This window comes from Maniola hyperantus, chromosome 6 (assembly GCF_902806685.2).
Source record: "Maniola hyperantus chromosome 6, iAphHyp1.2, whole genome shotgun sequence".
Lineage (NCBI taxonomy): Eukaryota > Metazoa > Arthropoda > Insecta > Lepidoptera > Nymphalidae > Maniola > Maniola hyperantus.
This window is the reverse complement of record NC_048541.1, coordinates 7,675,897-7,695,233: the sequence shown is the minus strand read 5'-3', so window position 1 is coordinate 7,695,233 and position 19,337 is coordinate 7,675,897. Positions and strand designations below refer to the sequence as shown.

Here is a 19,337-nt window from a genome sequence, read left to right as displayed (position 1 = left end):
ATATACCACAGCCACAGACCATAAATACTTTCAGTTCTGTGTTCTGTGACTTTCAGCCTCTCAAATTACAAAGTACTCTGTGCTACCCCTATATTCAATGTACTCTGTGCTCTCAAGTCTCAATTATTACCTATTTATTCATCCAACTATATCATACTATATGTTATTGGTCTGTGCATCCAAGGTTCGTGCTTGTTTTTTCTTTACAGAATTTTAAATAAATTGGATAAGATTTAAAAAATTTACCAAAATGTATCATTGCGGAATGAGGCAAATGGAAGAAAAACACGTTGCAAACAAAGTAGACCTTATGGTTTGGAATAATCGTCTCGATTTGTTAGCTCTTACCAACTTTAAAGGTAAGCATTTATATAAAACTCCTAATAAATTTCTTCAATTTTCTAAACTAACTGGTATACTGAGTTTCTATGTGAACTAAAATTCCAGTACAATCCCATTTAAGTATATAAAAACAAATGAATACAAAAGAAATACAGGTATATGTATATTAAATTTAACGTGAAATTGTGGCTAATTCCGTTGTACACAATCTCTAAACTAAACTAAAATGGCACGTCTAAATCTATTGCCATCGCTTTCATAATGTTGCTTGCGGAAAAGGAGAGCACTAGATTTAGACCTATTAATTTAGTTTAGTTTAGAGATTGTGTGCTAGAGAATCGGCCCCAATATTATATTAAAAGGTGCAAACGGAAATTCAATTTTTCTATAATCAGAAGAATTTTATCAGTATATACTTACTGTATTAATTACTTACCTTAATTTTTATATTATCATCATTATCATAGGTGAAGTTCAGGTTCACAGACTACACTGGCAAAAAGTTTGGAATTTACCACCACCAAAAGAAAACATAACAGTTGATGCTATGGCATGGAGACCTGATGGAAAGGTATTCGAAGCATTAGAAATTTCATGAAACTAAGTCAACGGGAAGTACCCTATAGGTTTTGATTCCCTTTAAAATGTGATGAATATTAATTAACAGAGATGCCGGATGGAACTCCTCTCTCTGAGGAGTTCCATATTATAACAGCAAACCACTCATATAATATAATATGACTTTAGGATAGGTACTGAATATTATTTAACTTATTATAATTAATTTTTTGTAGGCCTTAGCAATAGGATACAGTCATGGCACAGTGTGTATTGTGGATATTGAAGATAAAGAAATCATTGATAAATATGATTTTGCCTATGAGACATCAGAAGAATTTTATACAGCTAAAAATTATGGAATACCATGTATAACATGGGCTGTTAAGGCTGGTACATTAGAAAGTGCAGTTGAATATAATCTATATGTAAGTACTAATACATAATATTATGCCATGTCTTTTAATTGCTATACTGCGATTCGCGGGCCCGATGTGGGAGTCAACTTTCTTATCATTTACATTATCTTCATCTGTGTCCAGTTGGCACGCGGCAGATCGAGATGGCAATCGGGCATCGGGGTATGAGGTAGAGGGACACGCTGCACATCCACACGTCACCTTCGCCATCCCGCACCAGGTTAGCGCGGGTACAGTGCAGGTGTGCGGAGTTTCCTCACCCTGATTGCTATCTCGACCTGCCGCATATAATAAAAGCCAATATTTGGGACTTGAATTTACATTATTTTTAATTATAAAAATGTTTTTTAATCAGAATACTTTTAATAGACTTTTTAAACTTGTGGCAAGGCACAGGTTACTTGTGGTCTTAGTATGGACAGTATGAATTCAGAACACTTTTATGCATTTAAAAATAAACTGTTTACAGTGAACCAGTGACTGACTTAAGAAATAGTATTATATTTTACATTGTCAAAATTGATGTTTAGAAAGAGCAACCTCTGAGTTCCTTGCTGATTCTTCTCAGTAGGAAGGGCAGTCTGATGGACCAGTATTAGATTCACTTAGCGATTCAAAAGCACTTGTAAAAGTTTATTTGAAAATCTTTGTGTTTCTAGTCAGATTCTTGATTTAAATAATACTTGCTTTTTCTGAGTGAATTCATTCTATACCAACAATAACTACCTAATTGTGATTTATATACCTATGAACAGAATAATTTTAAAATTAATTTCTTTCACAGGATGATCCTGCAATATTTCTCCCTAAGCCCCCTTCTCCTAGCAATGCATATAAAAATCAAGTCACAGAAGACATTTCAAAAAGCTTTAAAGAAAACCAAGATCAATCACAGCTAAGCATGTTAATGATTGCATATGGCTCAGGAAATATTTATATGAGTGTCTTTGGAAGATATCCCTATGGCACAGTGCATCTATCTCAGATAACAAAAGATGATTGTGGGGAATATAAAATACTTGATATCAATTTGTCTGATGATTTTAGCGTGATGCAAGTACTATATTCAGATACTAGTAACAATATTCATCTGTCGCTTGTAAATACAAGCATTTTATCAGCTTATGCTGAAGAATTGTTTGTGGTCGCAACAAGACACAGTCAAATAGTAAATATGGTGACAAACTTAGATAAAACCATGATTTCAATAACTGAAGCTTGGGAACACATTTTGTTAGAAATGGACACCAAAATGGCATATTATGCATCATCAGTTCCAGATGGTGGAGTTTCAGCAGACTTGTTAGAACTGCTTATGTTAGGTATATCTAACAATTATTATTTAAGGACAAGTTAGCACTTAATGTAATCTGACCAGATGGTTTTGTTATAATTTTTGAGGATGGATACTAAATAATAAAATTTTTAGGAGTCCCATCTGATGAATTAGAAGTGTTCTTACTAAATGAGCTTACTGCTAAAGGTTTGAAGAAGTTTGGCAATTCAGTAGAGCTAAGTTATTCCACTATACAGAAGTTGGTTTTGAAGCAGTTAAATATTGTAGGACAAAGTCTTACATATTACTTGGCAGAATTGAGAGGCTTAACAAGAATACCTGACCGATATAAGGTAATTTTGTACATAATATAACTATAGCATATTAATTGTTACTAAAGAAATTGTTAATACGATATAAAGAGGCTGGCGGGAAGTGGCTGGATGAGGAAGGTTTTAGGACCGGGTGTGGTGGCGCTCTTTAGTGAAGGCCTATGTCCAACAGTGGACGTCCAAAGGCTGATGATGATGATGATGATAAAAGAAATTGTTACGTAAGACTTAAATTTATAAAAACTATTGTACGTTACATATAGAAGTTTTTTTAGGTTTTAGGATTAGAAGAAAAACTGGTAACTGAAGCAATAAAAGCTAGCTGTGCTTTTTTAAACAAATGTCTTGAACTGCAACAAGTGATTGATGTGTCTATGAGAAATTATAAAGCATTCTTCAGATGGCTATTTCTAGTGATTGTTCGTTTGTTAGATGAACAAACATCAAGTGATTTTGTCAAAATTACACAACAAGAACTTACACATATTGCAGACTTTTTATATAATTTTGACAATGTTCAGATTGATAATAATGATACAGGAGAAAAACCAGTGAAATTCAATTTGGAACGGCTAGGTCAGTATCTGCAAGATCAGGAACTGACAATATTACCTGACGATGAAGACAATCCTTGGCACAAGTACCTCAGGGAGAACTCCTGTTTGCTAAAAGATAATGACACAATATTTTCAATGATGGACTTTAGAAGGTTTTCACTTGTACAGCAGCAGAATTATTTAAAACTTGCAGTGGGAAAAATATTCGACGTGAGAACTAAAGATGTAGGCAAATATTTTACTGTATTGTACAACCTAAAATGTCATCAAAATGCAAATAAAATTGCTAGAAACAAGTTGAGAATCTCACAGATATTTGATGCCAGTGAAGACAGATTCATGATGGCTTTCACAGACACAGAAAATATAAAAGAAGAAATATATTTTGTGTCTGTCAATGTGAAAGAAAGACTGTGCAATGCTACTTGCTGTAAATATTCTTTCTCTTCGTGTTTGTTACGCGATGATGATGAGACACCGGAAAGAAATTTATGTATTTTAGACTTACAATTTTATTCTTCACAATATTTATCTGTGCTCGTCAAACATCCCAGTGTCGATGACAGCACAATGTTCATTCAAGTACCACTTAAAATTGTTTTGGAAAATTCAATAGAATTTAATATGAAATCAAAATCATTACTAGTATTTAATGAAAAAGTCCCCAAGAAAAATATATCTCCTTTATTAGATTCAAGTGTTTACAAAGTTCTGGAAAAAATGGATGGGTTCAGAATTGCAGTATCAGGTAGCAGAAAAGTAGCAGTTGTTTTGTCAAATAGCAACAGAAAAGTTAGAGTTTTCGAAATGGAAATTAATGGAGAAGATGAAGAAGATGAAACTCTGGACACAACACCACTTTCACAAACAAGTCAAACATGAAACCAGTTTACTACTCATCGAAATACAGAAGTGTTTCTTAGATTAAAAGTTAATATTTAATGAATCACATGTCATGTTATTACGTAAACGAAATACACTGGACAGCGAATAAACCGGGCCACCCGCTACCTTGGCTACTTGGATTCGATTTTCTCAAAAAGTATAAAATTTACAACTATCAAAGTTATACCCCTACATAGAAAGTGTGTTGCATGATGATTAAAGTGATTGGAAATTTATTGGGATTAATCAATTTATTAAGGAGTTTACAAAGAAGAGTTTTCCAGTCGTGCAAATAATTATAAACTGAAAATAATTAAAGCTGAAAACAGAAAAACATTTAAAAAAAAATTTGATCAGTATTCACTTACATATTCAGTATTCTCACCCCTTACTCGGATAACTGCCAGCATCCTCGTATTCATCGACCACACGAGCCTGACAATGAAATCTTTTTTTTTTCAGTTTATGATTATTAGCACAACTGGAAAAAGACTTATTTGTAAAATCCTTAATAAATTGACAAATCCCAATGAATTTCCATTCATTGTAATCATCATGAAATGCACTTTCTGTAGGGGTAGGTATAACTTTGATAGAAGTTTTACACTTTTTGGGAAAATCTAATTAGAGTGCCAAGGTAGCGGGTGGCCCGTTTTATTTGCTGTCCAGTGTATTTGTGATGAACAATTTTTTTTGATAAAAATTTCATTAGTCAGAAAGAAAACTTACGGTACAAAAGACTGAAAATTAAGTTATAGTCCGCAGCAGATACAGTGGTACCACCACTATCACTGGGGGACGCCCCCCCTAGTGATAGTTATTTTCTTAACTAAAGTTATGTATTATGCCCCAGTTTTAACTTTCTTATTTCTATTTCAGTAAATAGTAAAAAAATCCTACTTAATTATAATTAGGTAATAATATAAGTACATAATAAGTGTTGCTGATACATAATTTAAACACTATAAAATTATAAAATGAAGTCCTACTTAAAAATAAATATGATTCATACTTAAATGTTATTTTATATTATGTTAACCCCTAACTCATAACTATTTATATTAAACTTGGAGATTTGATTTGTATATTTTCAAATACAGAATTAAAATCAGTGTCTAAGCCTTCATTATCTATTCCATATATCAAATGTTCTGAAGATGGATTTCTGCTTGGACCTGGCACTGGCTGGCTGAGTGTAGTGGTAGTGCGATTGTAAATTTCTTCACCATCTGGCTTTTCTTCGTCATCTTCATCTGTAAAATAATAATTGGCAAAGCTAATTCATTATAAATATAATGAGTGAAAATGTAAGTGTTGGGAAGGCTTATTGTAGACAATAATATAGTCTCAGTCAGTGTGAGCTACTGTTTTTTGATATATCTATACAGGCACCTGATTTTTTGAATTTGCACCAATATAAGCAGTAACAGTGTCCAGTAAAAGAACTCTCGATGATAGTTGAGGCAATGTCTGTGGTTATGGATTCTTTCAAACAGTGCTAGAAGCGAAAGATTGATAAAGGGACAAATGCGTGGCGACATTCCCGCCTTCGTGCTTTACCTTATACCATCAAATAGCAGATTCAAGGTAGAGTTGTTTATTTGACAGTATATTGTGTAAGTTAACTCACTTTTGAATTCCATAATTCATAACGCACGAAATGTTTTGCGACACACGCATCACTAAGGTTTAGAATACTCTTCAGTGTGTTACAATCTGGGTCGGTAGGTATCTCTAAAACAAGAGTGAATAATCATCTGGTTCCATCTTGGCCACATCATCACTTTCCCTCAGGTGTGATGTGATTGTGGAAGTGTGTATATAAATGTATAATGAATAAAAATATAAAAACCGGCCAAGTGCGAGTCAGGCTCGCGCAATGAGGGTTCCGTACTACAGTCGTATTTTTTCGACATTTTGCACGATAATTCAAAAACTATGATATATAAAAATCTGTTTTAGAATGCACAAGTGAAGACCTTTCATATGCTACTCCACTTGATATAGTTATCTTACTTAGAAAATTGAAAATACAAATTATTAGTTCATGACCACAATTTAATTTTTGTGTGATCTAACCCTAAATTCACGGTTTTCAGATTTTTCCCCAAATGTCAGCTATAAGATCTACCTACCTGCCAAATTTCATGATTCTAGGCCAACGGGAAGTACCCTGTAGGTTTCTTGACAGGCAGACAGACAGTGATCCTATAAGGGTTCCGTTTTTCCTTTTGAGGTACGGAACCCTAAAAACTGGTCAAGTGCGAGTCGGACTCGCATACGAAGGGTTCCGTACTATCAAGCACGTACGCACAAGATAATACCGGACACTTTTATGTAGAACACTGCAAGTTAATGACGGACTGCGTCAGCAATATGTGATTTAGTAAATCATTTTTTTCGTGAACACATTCCAATTTATTTTTGTGATATAACCACAAATTCACGGTTTTCGGCTTTTTTCCTTTACTTGTGCAATAAGACCTATAGACCTATAGTACAGGTCGAGATATGAGGCATACAGTCGGGGTATGAGGCAGGGAGACGCCCTGCACACCCGTACGTCACCCGCACTGGGTTGGCGCACCGGCTGTGTGGGTGTGTCCTATCGTGTACTATACCTTCCTACCAAATTTCATGATTCTAGGTCAACGGGAAGAACCTTATAGGTTTTTGACAGACACGACAGACAGATGGACAGACAGACAACAACGTGATCCTATAAGGGTTCCTTTTTTCTTTTGAGGTACAGAACCCTAGAAACATAACGGAGAAGTATGGTATGTGACCGTACCTGCAGCTTCAGCTGGATGCTCATATTGGTTCCATTCTTTCTTTAACCGATAATACACTACAGCACAGACAATTAATACAATCAAGGAGATTATAATAGCAGCCACTTTTATAGCATCCCCAGCAGAGAATGATGGGCTTTCAACTATCATTTCTACTTCTCCAACTGATAGGCTGGATCCATCCACATGCTTTGATATACATTGGTAATAGCCAGCTTCCGTCGGTGCAACATTCTGTAATTATTAAAAAAAACACATGAAAATGGGTCACAAGCAAGAAAATCGTAGACATACAAACATAAATGTAAGTACTAGCAGGCACATTTTAACTTTTTTTCTGAAGTTGGATAAATAGCATATTGCATAGTATATTAGCAAACCCTGCCTATTATTGTATGTTATAGACAGCTTCTTCTCAGACTGAAGTTACTCACAATTGAGATTGCAGTCAAGGGTTTTGTTGAATAAAAATAATATCAGTTTAGAAACCTTAGCTGTATCAACAGAAGTTACTGCTAGTGCTAAGCATTTATTTGTTATATTAAAATCAAAGCTATGTTTTTATAGTCCTAGGATGATTGCAGAAAACTGGATATCTGAGATCTAAGACAGATTTTCATAATATTGAAGGTATTTTTAGTATGTATCTAGTAATTTGGTCATATTATTATGATCAAATGCATATTTGGACAAAGGGTATATGAGCTTGCACTAGAAGACTCACTTTGCAGTCCTTTCATTTTGATTTTTTTCCATTACCAGCCCTTGACTGCAATTTCACATGGTGGTAATAGATGATGCATTCTAAGATGAAAGTGGCCTATGGCTGGTTTAAGTAAACCTATACTTCTTATCAGTGTCTACACGGCATCATACCGGAATGCGAAATTGCTTGGCGGCACAGCAATTTGTTAGTAGGGTGGTAACTAGCCACGGTCGTAGGCCTCACACCAGACTAGACTATCGAGACAATAAAGAAATTAATTATAAATCCCAAAATTGCCCCTGCCAGGAATCGAACCTGGGACCTCCCACTAATAAGACCACAGCGTTCACCATTGCGCCAGGGCAGTCGTCAATATACTTGACTCTCACTTCAGTACAGATATATGGTGCTTATTACTTGTGACCTTCCTCCTTTGCTCCACATGCTCACTTCATTCAAGGCTTTGGCCAAGTTTTTGGCTTTGTGCTTTGGAAAAACACATGGGGTAGGACCGACAAGATTGCTTAGTCAGGATAATCTAATTCCAAATATCTAGTCGAGAAACACTAACATGTTAACTAAATTGAAATTTTATGAATATTGTTATTCTCAGCTGTATTTTAAACAAACCTTTGAGCATTTCAGCAATGAAAGTGTATGAATTTGTTAGTGATTCTCTCATTGTTATAGTTTTAGGTTATGTAGTTTGTTTTTAATTTAGTTTGTAACGATGGGGCTGGAATATTGATCATTTGTAAAAGCCCCTTACAAAATATGTCAGATTAAAAAAATATCTAGTCCTGTTCAGGAAAGAGCCTATGACAAATAATTTGAATAAAGTGGAAGGATACTTTTCATTTTATGCTTACACAATCAAAAACATTTCCTGTGTTAAATTCTTTTGTATCATATTGAACAAGCTGTTTTTTACTTACATGTATATGTAGCTTTCCAGATAATACTTCATATTTGTACTTTTTCTCATTGAAATGATTTCCAGGGCCAATAATAGTGTTGTTGTTCAAAATCCAAAACAAAAAGTTGTGATTGTAATCATTACTTGCACACTTTAATACCACTGTTGACCCCGCTGGAACTTCGGTTACTTCAGATATTGGTTGCATTTTTAATAACAGGTATATTTAGGTCCTTTAATAACTCTTATATGACCTCTGGAGCGGTTAAATCAGATTTGTCATAAATGTGCAAACTGTAAAGCAGTGATGTCAATGGACAGGTGCCAAGTTTAAATTTACTTCACAGTCACATGTCCCTCACTAAATACTAATAATAACATTGTACACGTCACATATTGTGTATCATAGGTTTGCCAAGTTTGTTTATACAAACAAGTCTAAAGACTAATAATATCTTTTCTTAATTCAAATGGGATTTGTTTCCATTATTATTATTTTTAAATTTATAGCCTAGCGCTTGGCTGCAATCAGACCTGCTGGCAAGTGATTAACTGGGGTATTGGTTTTCTAATCTATTGCATAGCTTGAATGCATATTAGATGCAAGTAAACTCACTTGAGCCCTTGATGTAACTATAGAAGAGGCACCAACACTGCATATTCTACACAGAAGAATAAAAATTATGTTCTTTATTGGAAATGAAAACCTTATTTAAACTTTTAACTTTTAATATCTACTGCTTCTGCTTGAATGTTTTATTAAATGCATAAACACTTCCACACATAGCACGGGTAGTAACATCCAGATTGGGGTCATCACCACATATATCGGCAGATTAAACTTTGTATACTCCAGTTTGATACAAATTATGATTTGTGCTGCCATTTTCAATCCAATTGCTGCTATGTACCAAACATTTTTGTTAATAGTACCTCTAAATCTTTCTATGCCATTTCGGCAATGTGACACCATATGAAACAGAACATATATCAATAAAATGCTATCGTAAACCCACATCGGGATAAATACGATAAACCAGTTCCAATGTGTTCTTGACTCTAGTCTCAAGCATAAGAGTATTAAAAACACTAAAAAAATAAACCACGTAAAGAGGGCTCGGTGTAGAATAGCCATCGTTTCTGGTAAAATCAAAAATTATTCGTTATAGATCAGCTTTGGTCTTTGCATTCGATTCGATTAGGTCAAAAATTATTCACATTAACATGAACCTATCACATTATTAATTTTTTCCTGAAACCACATGAAAACGTAAATAAAAACAAAACTGAAATGTCACCAGAGACCACAGAATTAGTAATCGTAAATCTTAGATGAATGATTATGATGTCGTAAATCGTAATCGCGTCTGTCGGGTCCATAGATAATAATATACTAATAACCATAGCTAATAACGATTAACGCCGCCGCCGGTCGGGTCCGGACGTAGATTGAGTAAAAAAGGTAGATTAAAATACTGTGTAACTGCGTATGAAATTAGCGATAGCACGACGTAACGATGAATAACACGACAATTATTATTACCATTGTTTAGTAGCCTATTTGTATTAACCGATCAACATGTTTGTATTACTTAAATTATATTATGATCTTTTATGAATAGGTAAAGGTAGGAACAAACATAAATGGGTAGGTACTTAATTAATTTTAAAATATTAAATATGCTAAAATTTTATTATCAATGGTTAACAAATAAACTACTAATAAACTTAAATAAAAAAAAACAACATTAAATTAAAACTAAAATAAATTAAATTAAATCTAAAACCTCATCGAGATCACCGCAGCGAGGCATTGTACCCAAGATGCTGGCAGCATTACCCCTTTGGATGGCCAAACTAATTCTTTGACCAAGGTAGCTGCCAGCTCTCGGGTCCCCGGTTGACTTGATAACTCTTTCCACAATTTCTTTAAAAAGAGCTCGAGCCCCCGGGCCCCACGGCCCCAAGGTCTCCACACCAAAAGGCACGAATACGAAGCGCCCATCGAGGTTTTCATGTTTGTATTAAACGTTTTTATGTGAAAATAAGTAAATTACTCATGAGTAATACAATTACGCCACGAATTCTCAAACTTTGTTTCATAACTAAAGTTACATGCCTTGTATGTAAATTGTATGTATTCTTGAAAAAAATAAGTTACACGATAAGGGACAAAAAATAGGTTAGCTGCGTCTCTGTTTATCACATTAGTAACTTTAATGTGCTCTCTTTTTAGTGTGAATGAGAAAGCAAACATTCCTTTATCTAGCTTTATTACTCTATCTACGGGTCCGGATTACTGGTCTGTGGTCGGGTCTGTACTCTGTGGTCTGAGTGTCCGCCATGTTATTGGCACAGGTTATTGGTCTGTGGCAGGGTCTTCACAGATAGAACTAATGTTGTTTAGTATAAAAATCTCCATAATTTTAGTTTGTGCAATTAGAACTAGATGGCGTTTTATCAAAAAATAAATTACGGTGCGACAAGGCTATCTTGGCGCGTGGCGAAATCGGAACTAACGGTGCCGTCAAGTGTCCCCTTTGTTCTTGTTTGAATATTCTAAGCCTTTTTCTCCAATAGCGCCCCCCTGTCAATGTCAATCAAGACGTGGCAAGAGAGCCTTGTCGCTAAGCTTGTCGCACTGTAGTCTGGTATCTCTACGACTTCCCATAAAGCAAATTAAGAAGAAGAAGAAGATCTCTACGACTCAAAAAGTTTTATTTACTACTAGGTGCTACTAGCCACAGGACACTATTACTCCTTTGCTACTAGCTGAAGCCCGCGACTTCATCCGCGTGGAATTAGGTTTTTATAAACACTGAGGGAATTCTTTGATTTTCCGGGATAAAAAGTAGCCTATTTCACTCTCTAGGTCTATATCTATACCCATAGACTATATGTATACCCATGCAAAAAATCACGTCAATCCGTTGCACGTTGCGACTTGATTGGAGGACAAACCAACAAACAAACACACTTTCGCATTTATAATAAGGGCACTATAGCAACCTTGTATAGTAACCTTGACATCCATGTTTGTGCCACATTTTTGTTTACGCAGTGTTACTGCATCCGTGATCCATCCATTCAAGTGTACTGCTGGGATATTCACTTATAAATTCATGCTAAATTCAACATAACCGAATACCTATAGAGAATGCGGTACAAAAATCATGTGTAAAGAAAAAAAGAAAATTTAGTTTTAAATAATAAATTACGGGTTTTGTTTTACTACCTCAACTTTTAGTACCTACTGAAAGTACTTCTTTCAATGTATAAAATAATAAATAATGCGGCCGAACTAAGAATAAGACTGAATTTCTGCCATATTGCGACGTGTACCTAAGCGGGATTATAATTTTTGATTCGTATTTTCTTTGAAGTCACTACCTATAAAAATAATAGGTATATGAATCAAACCTGCACACGTGTTATACCTGTTATACGTATAGCTATATAGTTGACCTTAAAAAACTAGTATCCAAGGCCGAAAAAAATTAAAAATAAATTACATACAATAGTTACTGCAATTAGAAACAGATGGCGCCACTACGAAAGATTAGCTGACGTCTCTATACCAGTATATATAATGTAGGTACTCTGTGGTCTGTGGTGTCCGCTGACTGCTGAGTTTACCATGTATTGTTTACATTCGGCTTTTTAATTATTTAAATATAATTAGATGATTATAAGTATAGATGTGTAACATTTTTTGTAAATATAAAACTATTTGCAATATCGCAAGGTTTCTAACATGAATCTTGAGTTGTAACTCTGCACAAAATAACCTTATCACAATGTTACTCGAAATAATTTTAATTGTAACCGCTGTAAAGGTCTTTTTTATGCCGCTCTAGTAAGTAAACTATTAATAGGTACTTATAGCGATGTTGTTTATATACCTAGTCTCTGTTATGGTCGTTTGTTTCTAGCCGTTCAACCGACTTCGAAGTTCACAGAAATTGGCTTGCAGTAACGCACAATCTAACCCTGGACCAATGGTATCATGATACCACATCTAAGTGGACACTGGATTATCCTCCGTTTTTTGCGTGGTTGGAGTTTGCCCTCTCTCATGTAGGAAAAATATTTGACCCAGAGATGGTGAAAATAGAAAATCTGAATTATGCTTCAGATATGACTGTCCTTTTCCAAAGATTGTCTGTGATTGTTCTGGATTTTGTATACATATATGGCGCATTCAGGTTAGTGCTAAAATAGTGCTAGATTTGATAAAATTAGATATGGGTCTGTTAAGTAGAAGTTAGAACACAAAAGTAATTATTTATTTATTTTGTACCAAAACTTAAAAGCTAAAACATAAATATTGAAAATGCATGCACAAAGAATAGGTACTAATTTATTAACTAAATGTATAAAAGAAAAGTCCTGACTGACTGACTCATCAACACCCAGCCCAAATCTGGAAAGCTGAATCCTTCACAGAGGCTTCCTTTATACCATGGACAAGGAATAAAGCTAGATTTTTCTAAATTCCCTTGGTGAAACTGGGCTGTCATATTGTTTTTACGATTTTGCACCCAAAGGCTAAAATGGGACCCTATTACTAAGACTGTCTGTCTGTCTGTCACCAGGCTGTATCTCATGAACCATGATAGACAGTTAAAATGACAATGACAAATGAACAAATACTAAAAAACAATAAATTTGAATTAGAGGCCTCCCATACAAACGTGATTATTTGCTTGTTTTTAAAGATTACCCTTCATGCGACTCCGCACGAAGTCCGGCTCGCACTTGGCCGGTTTTTTAAATAGCCCAAATTCATTTTAAGCAGTCGTACTATAGTTAAGTAGTTGTGTGTATTCCAGTAAGTTTGCTTGACCAAGCCAAGGCCTGTAGTACTTGATGATTATGATAAATGATGACGATGATATTTTAGTAAATTCATAATGCCTAGATACTGACTGATATTGTTTCAGATGTACAAAAAATATAGCAAATGGGAATCTTCTTGTGTTCCTTCTTCTTATCACAAACCCTGGACTTATTATGGTTGACCACATCCATTTTCAATATAATGGATTCTTATTTGGCATTTTGTTGTTATCTATATCAAATATGCTATCAGTAAGTATGATCAAGTAATAAGATTTGAATTTTTTAGCCCAAAATTATACACACACTGGCATAATTTGCGGATTTTTTTTCATTCATTTGTTTTAATTTTTCATCCATACATCTCTATCGATCGACTGCTTTGACGTTCATTTTCTCTTTTTGTAAAGTTCGTAAATTTCATTGAAGCTTTTGTGTTTTCTCGCATATTAATCACTTACGAGCATCTAAGTATGCCTGATTTAACGCTATAAGAATTCATTAGGGCAGATGAAATGAGAAGAAATGGTCAATCGTACAGATCGATTGCTACAAGACTTTGTCAATCGTTATCAACGATTCATCGTAGCATCCAAGGGTACAGATGGACGAATTCTCTAGTGAAGAGGAGAGGACAAGGCAGACAGACAGACACGTTGATTTTGGGTTTTTAAAAATTGTATGAAAGGGATAGCAATACATTTAGATCTGTCATTCTTAGTTGAGTTCACAGATTATGTACAACAGAACTATTAATACAATACCTTACCTTTAACTATTAAAACAACTTAATTAACTATATGTTTGTTTTCTTTCAGAATAACTTCCTATATTCCGCATTTTGGTTTGCAGTGCTGTTGAATTTCAAGCATATATACTTGTACATGGCACCTGTGTATGTAGTGCACCTATTGAGAGCCTACTGTTTCACTGTATCCTCCACTGATGGGGTCCATACACCATGGTATTCATTCTCAGTGACTAACTTGTTCAAATTGGCTGCCACAGTAATCTTTGTATTTTGTTTGTCATTTGGACCCTTTATAGACCAATTGCCACAGGTGATTAACTTCCTTCAACAATCAATATTAATTTATCAGGTTTGAAATAACGACAGTAAGTTCGTCAAAATCAGTTAAACAGATGTGCTGCGAAAAGCAAGCAGACATACATACATTCACATTATTTTATAATATTAGTATGTATTAATAAACTAGAATTGGATCCAAACTTGCAAGTCTCAAATCAAATATAATATTACAGTGGGAATCAAAGAAGTCGTCATACATTCAAATTCTTACAAGGCCATACTGGAAGACTACTAAATGGATTGAACTTAATTTTTTTTATTTTAAGAATATTAGCCCTGTTAAATGACTAATATTCCCCTTTCCTCTCCAACTAAGCTTAAAGCTTGTGCTAGGAGTAGGTACGACAATAGTGCAACGGGCGGGGTTTGAACCATCGACCTTTCGCTTTTCAGTCTACTCCTTTACCAGTTGAGCTATTGAGGCTATTATATTACTTAATATTATAAATGTGAAAGTTTGGATGTTTGTTACTCCTTCACACCACAATGACTGAATGAAGATAGCCTATAATCTGAATTAACACATAGGCTACATTTTATCCCAGGGAATAATGAGTGCCCACTGTGTTAAAAAAAACCTAAATCCACGCAGATACTACCTTACAGCTATATTCGAAAAAGTTACATATTATTATTCTTTCACTCTGAATAATCTGGACCCTTACAACCTTATTAGTTAGATAAGAAAATTTTGTCTTCTTACAGACATAAGTGGTATTACATGAGCAGTATATTGGTAGATGATATTTAACAATTAACCGCCGTGATTAATAAATATAATCAATCTATCCGTAATCTGCTTGGACGAATTAATTCGTCCAAGGCAATCTGTCGATAAGCTACATAGGCATATTATTAATTGTCAATAAAGACAAATGACAACATTGCTAAGTAACTTATCTCCAGATTACAGATAGATTAAATGTTGAAAACGGACACTACTTTGTTATTTGTCAAAAATATAACTCCTCACGCGCCATTTTAACTTTGTGTTAAATTTCATGTCAAAAGAACGATTTTAGTCCTTATTGCAGAGGTGAACCGTACTTTTGACATTACAGTTGACCCATAGAGTTAAAATGGCGCGTGAGGCGTCATTTTGTACGGAGTATATGGTATTTTTGACAAATAACAAAGTAGTAACTTATTTACAGATTACAGATAAATTGAATATTGAAAACGGACAAGTAACCTATCTACAGATTACAGATAGGATTGATGGTTAATTTTATTTCGGCTGTAAGGTATCAATGTATTACTTTTAGGTTTTTTCAAGACTTTTTCCATTCAAACGAGGTTTATGCCACGCATACTGGGCCCCGAATTTTTGGGCATTGTATAATTTTGCAGACAAAATCCTGCAACATGTTTGTAAGTTTATCTGAATAATATCTTTTCCTACTTAAGATATATTACTTAAGATATTTATTATTAAGTATATTAAGTTAGTCACGTAATGGCCCCCCTGAATATTAGGCTACCGCCGATGCTATGAAGCCCAAGGAACAACAAGATTAATTCTCTAATGATCGGCTGAAACAAACAAATCTTGATGGTACAACGTGCATATGCGATATGAACCGCTCGCCTTCCCATTGCTAAAAATAAACCCATGTCCTTGCAATTGTGTATTGTAGTCCACATCTGAAGATATTTCGGTGATGGAGTGAAACATACTTTGAGTAAACATGCTATGAGCCTAGTAATATATAAGTGAATGTTTGCAGCTGTTAAATTGGGTATCCCAGTGGTAGCCCAGGAGGCAGCTATGACGGGAGGCCTGGTGCAGGAGTACCGGCATGCAGTGCTGCCCACCATCACGCCGACCGTCACCTTCGTGCTCACTGCTGCAGCCATGGCACCCGCGCTCGTTAAACTGTGGTATCTGGGGGCCGATAGAAGATACAGAGGTGGCAGTTTCTTGAGGTAATGTGCTATGATATTTCTAAGAACTAAATGCTATTTTTCTTAAAATGATCATAATTACTTTTTTTATTATTAATTACTAGCTGATGCCTGCGACTTTGGCCTTTTTGACCTTTTTTAGAATTGTCAATTAATAGCTCAAAGATTGTGTACAACTGAATTAGCGTCAAAACCTATTTTCTTTTCTTTGTTTTAGATGCTTAACATTGTGCGCAACCTGCGCGTTTATGTTTGGATGGCATGTCCACGAGAAGGCAATACTGATGATTTTGATCCCTCTCAGGTAATACAATCGCAATCATTATCACCATTACCATCGCAATCGCAATAAAAATTGACAAACAGACAAAACCAACGGAATTTACTAAAATCTATATGACTAGCTGATATCCGTGAATTTATTCGCGGGTACATATTATAATTTTTTTAATCCTGTGGAAGCTTATTTTCCGAGATAATAGTAGCCTGTGTCATCAAGTCCTAAACAGCTATGCCTACTATATCCATGAGAAAATTCACGTCGAACTAGTTGCCTCGTTGCGGCGTGATTAAAGAACAAAGAAACATACTTTTGCATTAATAATATAGGGCAGTGATGGGTAGTTTGAAATTATGAGGAACCAATGAACCAACAACACACAAATGTGCGCTTAGTACGAGATTTACCATTTGAATTTCGAATGTTTTTGAAAACGTGTTTATGATTGGTTGGTGGCTCAAAATGGTTAACGCCCACTGAGATTTTTGCCTCTATTATTTGTATGGGATTATGTAACAGAGAAAGCACTATACTAACTTCTTTCTGAGGATAGGGTATATACCATACCTTCCCCTAATCGAGTAAATAGTAATGTATTCCTTTATATTTCAGCTTTCTCTCAGTTCTCGGCATCACGGATGCCAGGCTGTACATGTTCATGAGTATAGTCGGCCACTACTCGCTGTTTCCGCTGCTCTACCCAAAGAACTTGTTACCGATCAAGATATTTATATTACTAACGCACCTATCCCTCGTGTTCAGTTACCTCCCTGGTTTGTATGAACCCAAAACGAAAACGAGTAGAAAACGTGGATTCTTAGTTCTACCTAAACTAAAGGCGTCTCAGACTTTGTATCTGTACGGCTTAATAGGTCTGTGTATCTATGAAAACATGCTACATTCATTCTTGGGCTTAGACAAGACACTGCCATTCCTACCACTTATGATGACCTCTGTCTATTGCGCCCTAGGCGTGTTTTACTTTTGGGTACGCCAGTATATATATTTTCTTACATTTAATTTAAGCAGTGTTCCTACATTAACTACAAGTACTAACACTAAGTCAGTTTATGAAAAAAAAGATACGTAAGTGACATATTGTTATTAATATGTGGATCTTAGGTAATTTAAATGTAAAATAGTTTTTTTTAATTGTCAAAGAAAATATATGATTATTTGAATGTTTTTAGTGTTTACTCTTCACAGTAACCCAGGACCTGAATTTGAAATACCTAGGCTACACTAGGCTATCACTACTGTGTACTTACTTAGTACATATATTTACTTATTAGGCTAGGCCGTAGTAGGTATCTACTATTATAATATCCTGTGGCTAGAATAAAAAAAACCGGCCAAGTACAAGTCAAACTCGCGCACCGGGTGTTCCGTACTACAGTCGTATTTTTTCAACATTAAAAAAAAAATCAAAAACTTATACATCAAAATGAATTAAAAGTCTGTTTTAGAATTTAGAGATAAAGCCCCTTCATATGATACCCCACTTAGTATAGTAGTCTTACACAATTTTTTCCCTTAACGTCTGCTGCTTCCCTACCTACGACTATCTCCCAAATTTCATGATTCTAGGTCAACGGGAGTACCCTGTAGGTGTCTTGACAGACAGACAAACAACAAAGTGATCCTATAAGGGTTCCTTTTTCTTTTTGAGGTACGGAACCCGGAAAATAGAGAAGTGTGATGACTAGAGTGATATGGTAGGTAAAGTTAGAGTAAAGGCGTATTTACGAAAGACACGAGAGGCTTGACGGGACACGTACACGTGTTTACAGAAAATAAAGAGAAGCGAGAATCGATCACGATATGAATATTCATTGAAGCATTAAGACGACGCCACACCGTGTAAAATTACATTGGTTTAGAACCTAGTTAAGTATTAGTAGGTAGGACCTATTTATACGTAGGAATTTTGTCTTTTCTTTTTGCTCCACCTCTAAATTATTTTATAGCAAACAGGAATAATAATTAAATTAGAATAAGTATACTTAATTATAAAGCTAGATATACTGATCACGGGTGTTACGGATACTCGCATTCGTATCCGCATTGAACATCTGCATTGATTCAGACATCCGCAATTAATGCGGAGCTTTTACGGATGCGGATTCATAGTTGCAACAAGAAACGACCTGCAAAGAAAGTGGGCGGGGCCAGAGTGCGGGGTGCGTGCTTCGCGCGTGTTTGATCTTCGTTCGTTAACTGACCAATCAAAAAGTGTACAAGTGTACCCAACAAGGGTGTTACGGATATTCGCATCCGCATCCGAAAATGCGGAACATTCGCATTAATTCAGACATCCGCGGATGTGAACTTATAATAATCCACATCCGCGGATGGTAAAATATTGGCATCCGCAACAACCCTGGTACTGATCTATTCAATAATTTAAATAAATGTTGAATCAGAAAAATGTTAAAAA

The 19,337-nt window shown here is 35.1% G+C and overlaps 4 protein-coding genes across 4 annotated transcripts; 2 read left to right on the top strand and 2 right to left on the bottom strand.

The window, feature by feature from the left end:
• Nucleotides 1–162: 162 nt before the first annotated feature.
• On the top strand, nt 163–4,399 carry APC4 (anaphase-promoting complex subunit 4). Its single transcript, XM_034969875.2, has 6 exons — nt 163–359; nt 810–913; nt 1,137–1,328; nt 2,104–2,641; nt 2,749–2,948; nt 3,203–4,399. The coding sequence occupies exons 1-6, from the start codon at nt 251–253 to the stop codon at nt 4,364–4,366; spliced, it is 2,307 nt and encodes a 768-aa protein (XP_034825766.1). The 5' UTR covers nt 163–250; the 3' UTR covers nt 4,367–4,399.
• LOC117983360 (contactin-5-like) lies at nt 4,154–9,140 on the bottom strand. Its single transcript, XM_034969891.2, has 3 exons — nt 8,806–9,140; nt 7,164–7,398; nt 4,154–5,622 (listed from the first exon to the last, which is right to left on the bottom strand). The coding sequence occupies exons 1-3, from the start codon at nt 8,992–8,994 to the stop codon at nt 5,426–5,428; spliced, it is 621 nt and encodes a 206-aa protein (XP_034825782.1). The 5' UTR covers nt 8,995–9,140; the 3' UTR covers nt 4,154–5,425.
• Nucleotides 8,993–10,104, bottom strand: LOC117983364 (transmembrane protein 60). Its single transcript, XM_069499040.1, has one exon. It carries the CDS (start codon nt 9,919–9,921, stop codon nt 9,514–9,516), a length of 408 nt encoding a protein of 135 aa, XP_069355141.1. The 5' UTR covers nt 9,922–10,104; the 3' UTR covers nt 8,993–9,513.
• Nucleotides 10,105–12,399: 2,295 nt separating this feature from the next.
• xit (ALG6/ALG8 family glucosyltransferase xit) lies at nt 12,400–18,085 on the top strand. Its single transcript, XM_034969877.2, has 8 exons — nt 12,400–12,642; nt 12,719–12,991; nt 13,730–13,877; nt 14,444–14,686; nt 15,981–16,086; nt 16,443–16,641; nt 16,838–16,924; nt 17,513–18,085. Exons 1-8 carry the CDS (start codon nt 12,584–12,586, stop codon nt 17,988–17,990), a joined length of 1,593 nt encoding a protein of 530 aa, XP_034825768.1. The 5' UTR covers nt 12,400–12,583; the 3' UTR covers nt 17,991–18,085.
• Nucleotides 18,086–19,337: the final 1,252 nt, after the last annotated feature.

Excerpts from the sequence above, each read along its gene's own strand:
- xit (XM_034969877.2), top strand. The coding sequence starts at position 12,584 with ATGTTACTCGAAATAATTTTAATTGTAACCGCTGTAAAGGTCTTTTTT. Across the intron at positions 12,643-12,718 it reads GTCTTTTTTATGCCGCTCTA|CCGTTCAACCGACTTCGAAG; the intron begins GTAAGTAAACTA and ends GTTTGTTTCTAG. Across the intron at positions 14,687-15,980 it reads TTATAGACCAATTGCCACAG|GTTTTTTCAAGACTTTTTCC; the intron begins GTGATTAACTTC and ends TATTACTTTTAG.
- APC4 (XM_034969875.2), top strand. The coding sequence starts at position 251 with ATGTATCATTGCGGAATGAGGCAAATGGAAGAAAAACACGTTGCAAAC. Across the intron at positions 1,329-2,103 it reads CAGTTGAATATAATCTATAT|GATGATCCTGCAATATTTCT; the intron begins GTAAGTACTAAT and ends TTTCTTTCACAG. Across the intron at positions 2,642-2,748 it reads GTTAGAACTGCTTATGTTAG|GAGTCCCATCTGATGAATTA; the intron begins GTATATCTAACA and ends TAAAATTTTTAG.
- LOC117983360 (XM_034969891.2), bottom strand. The coding sequence starts at position 8,994 with ATGCAACCAATATCTGAAGTAACCGAAGTTCCAGCGGGGTCAACAGTG. Across the intron at positions 7,399-8,805 it reads CTGGAAAGCTACATATACAT|AATGTTGCACCGACGGAAGC; the intron begins GTAAGTAAAAAA and ends TAATAATTACAG. Across the intron at positions 5,623-7,163 it reads GCATCCAGCTGAAGCTGCAG|ATGAAGATGACGAAGAAAAG; the intron begins GTACGGTCACAT and ends ATTATTTTACAG.
- LOC117983364 (XM_069499040.1), bottom strand. The coding sequence starts at position 9,921 with ATGGCTATTCTACACCGAGCCCTCTTTACGTGGTTTATTTTTTTAGTG.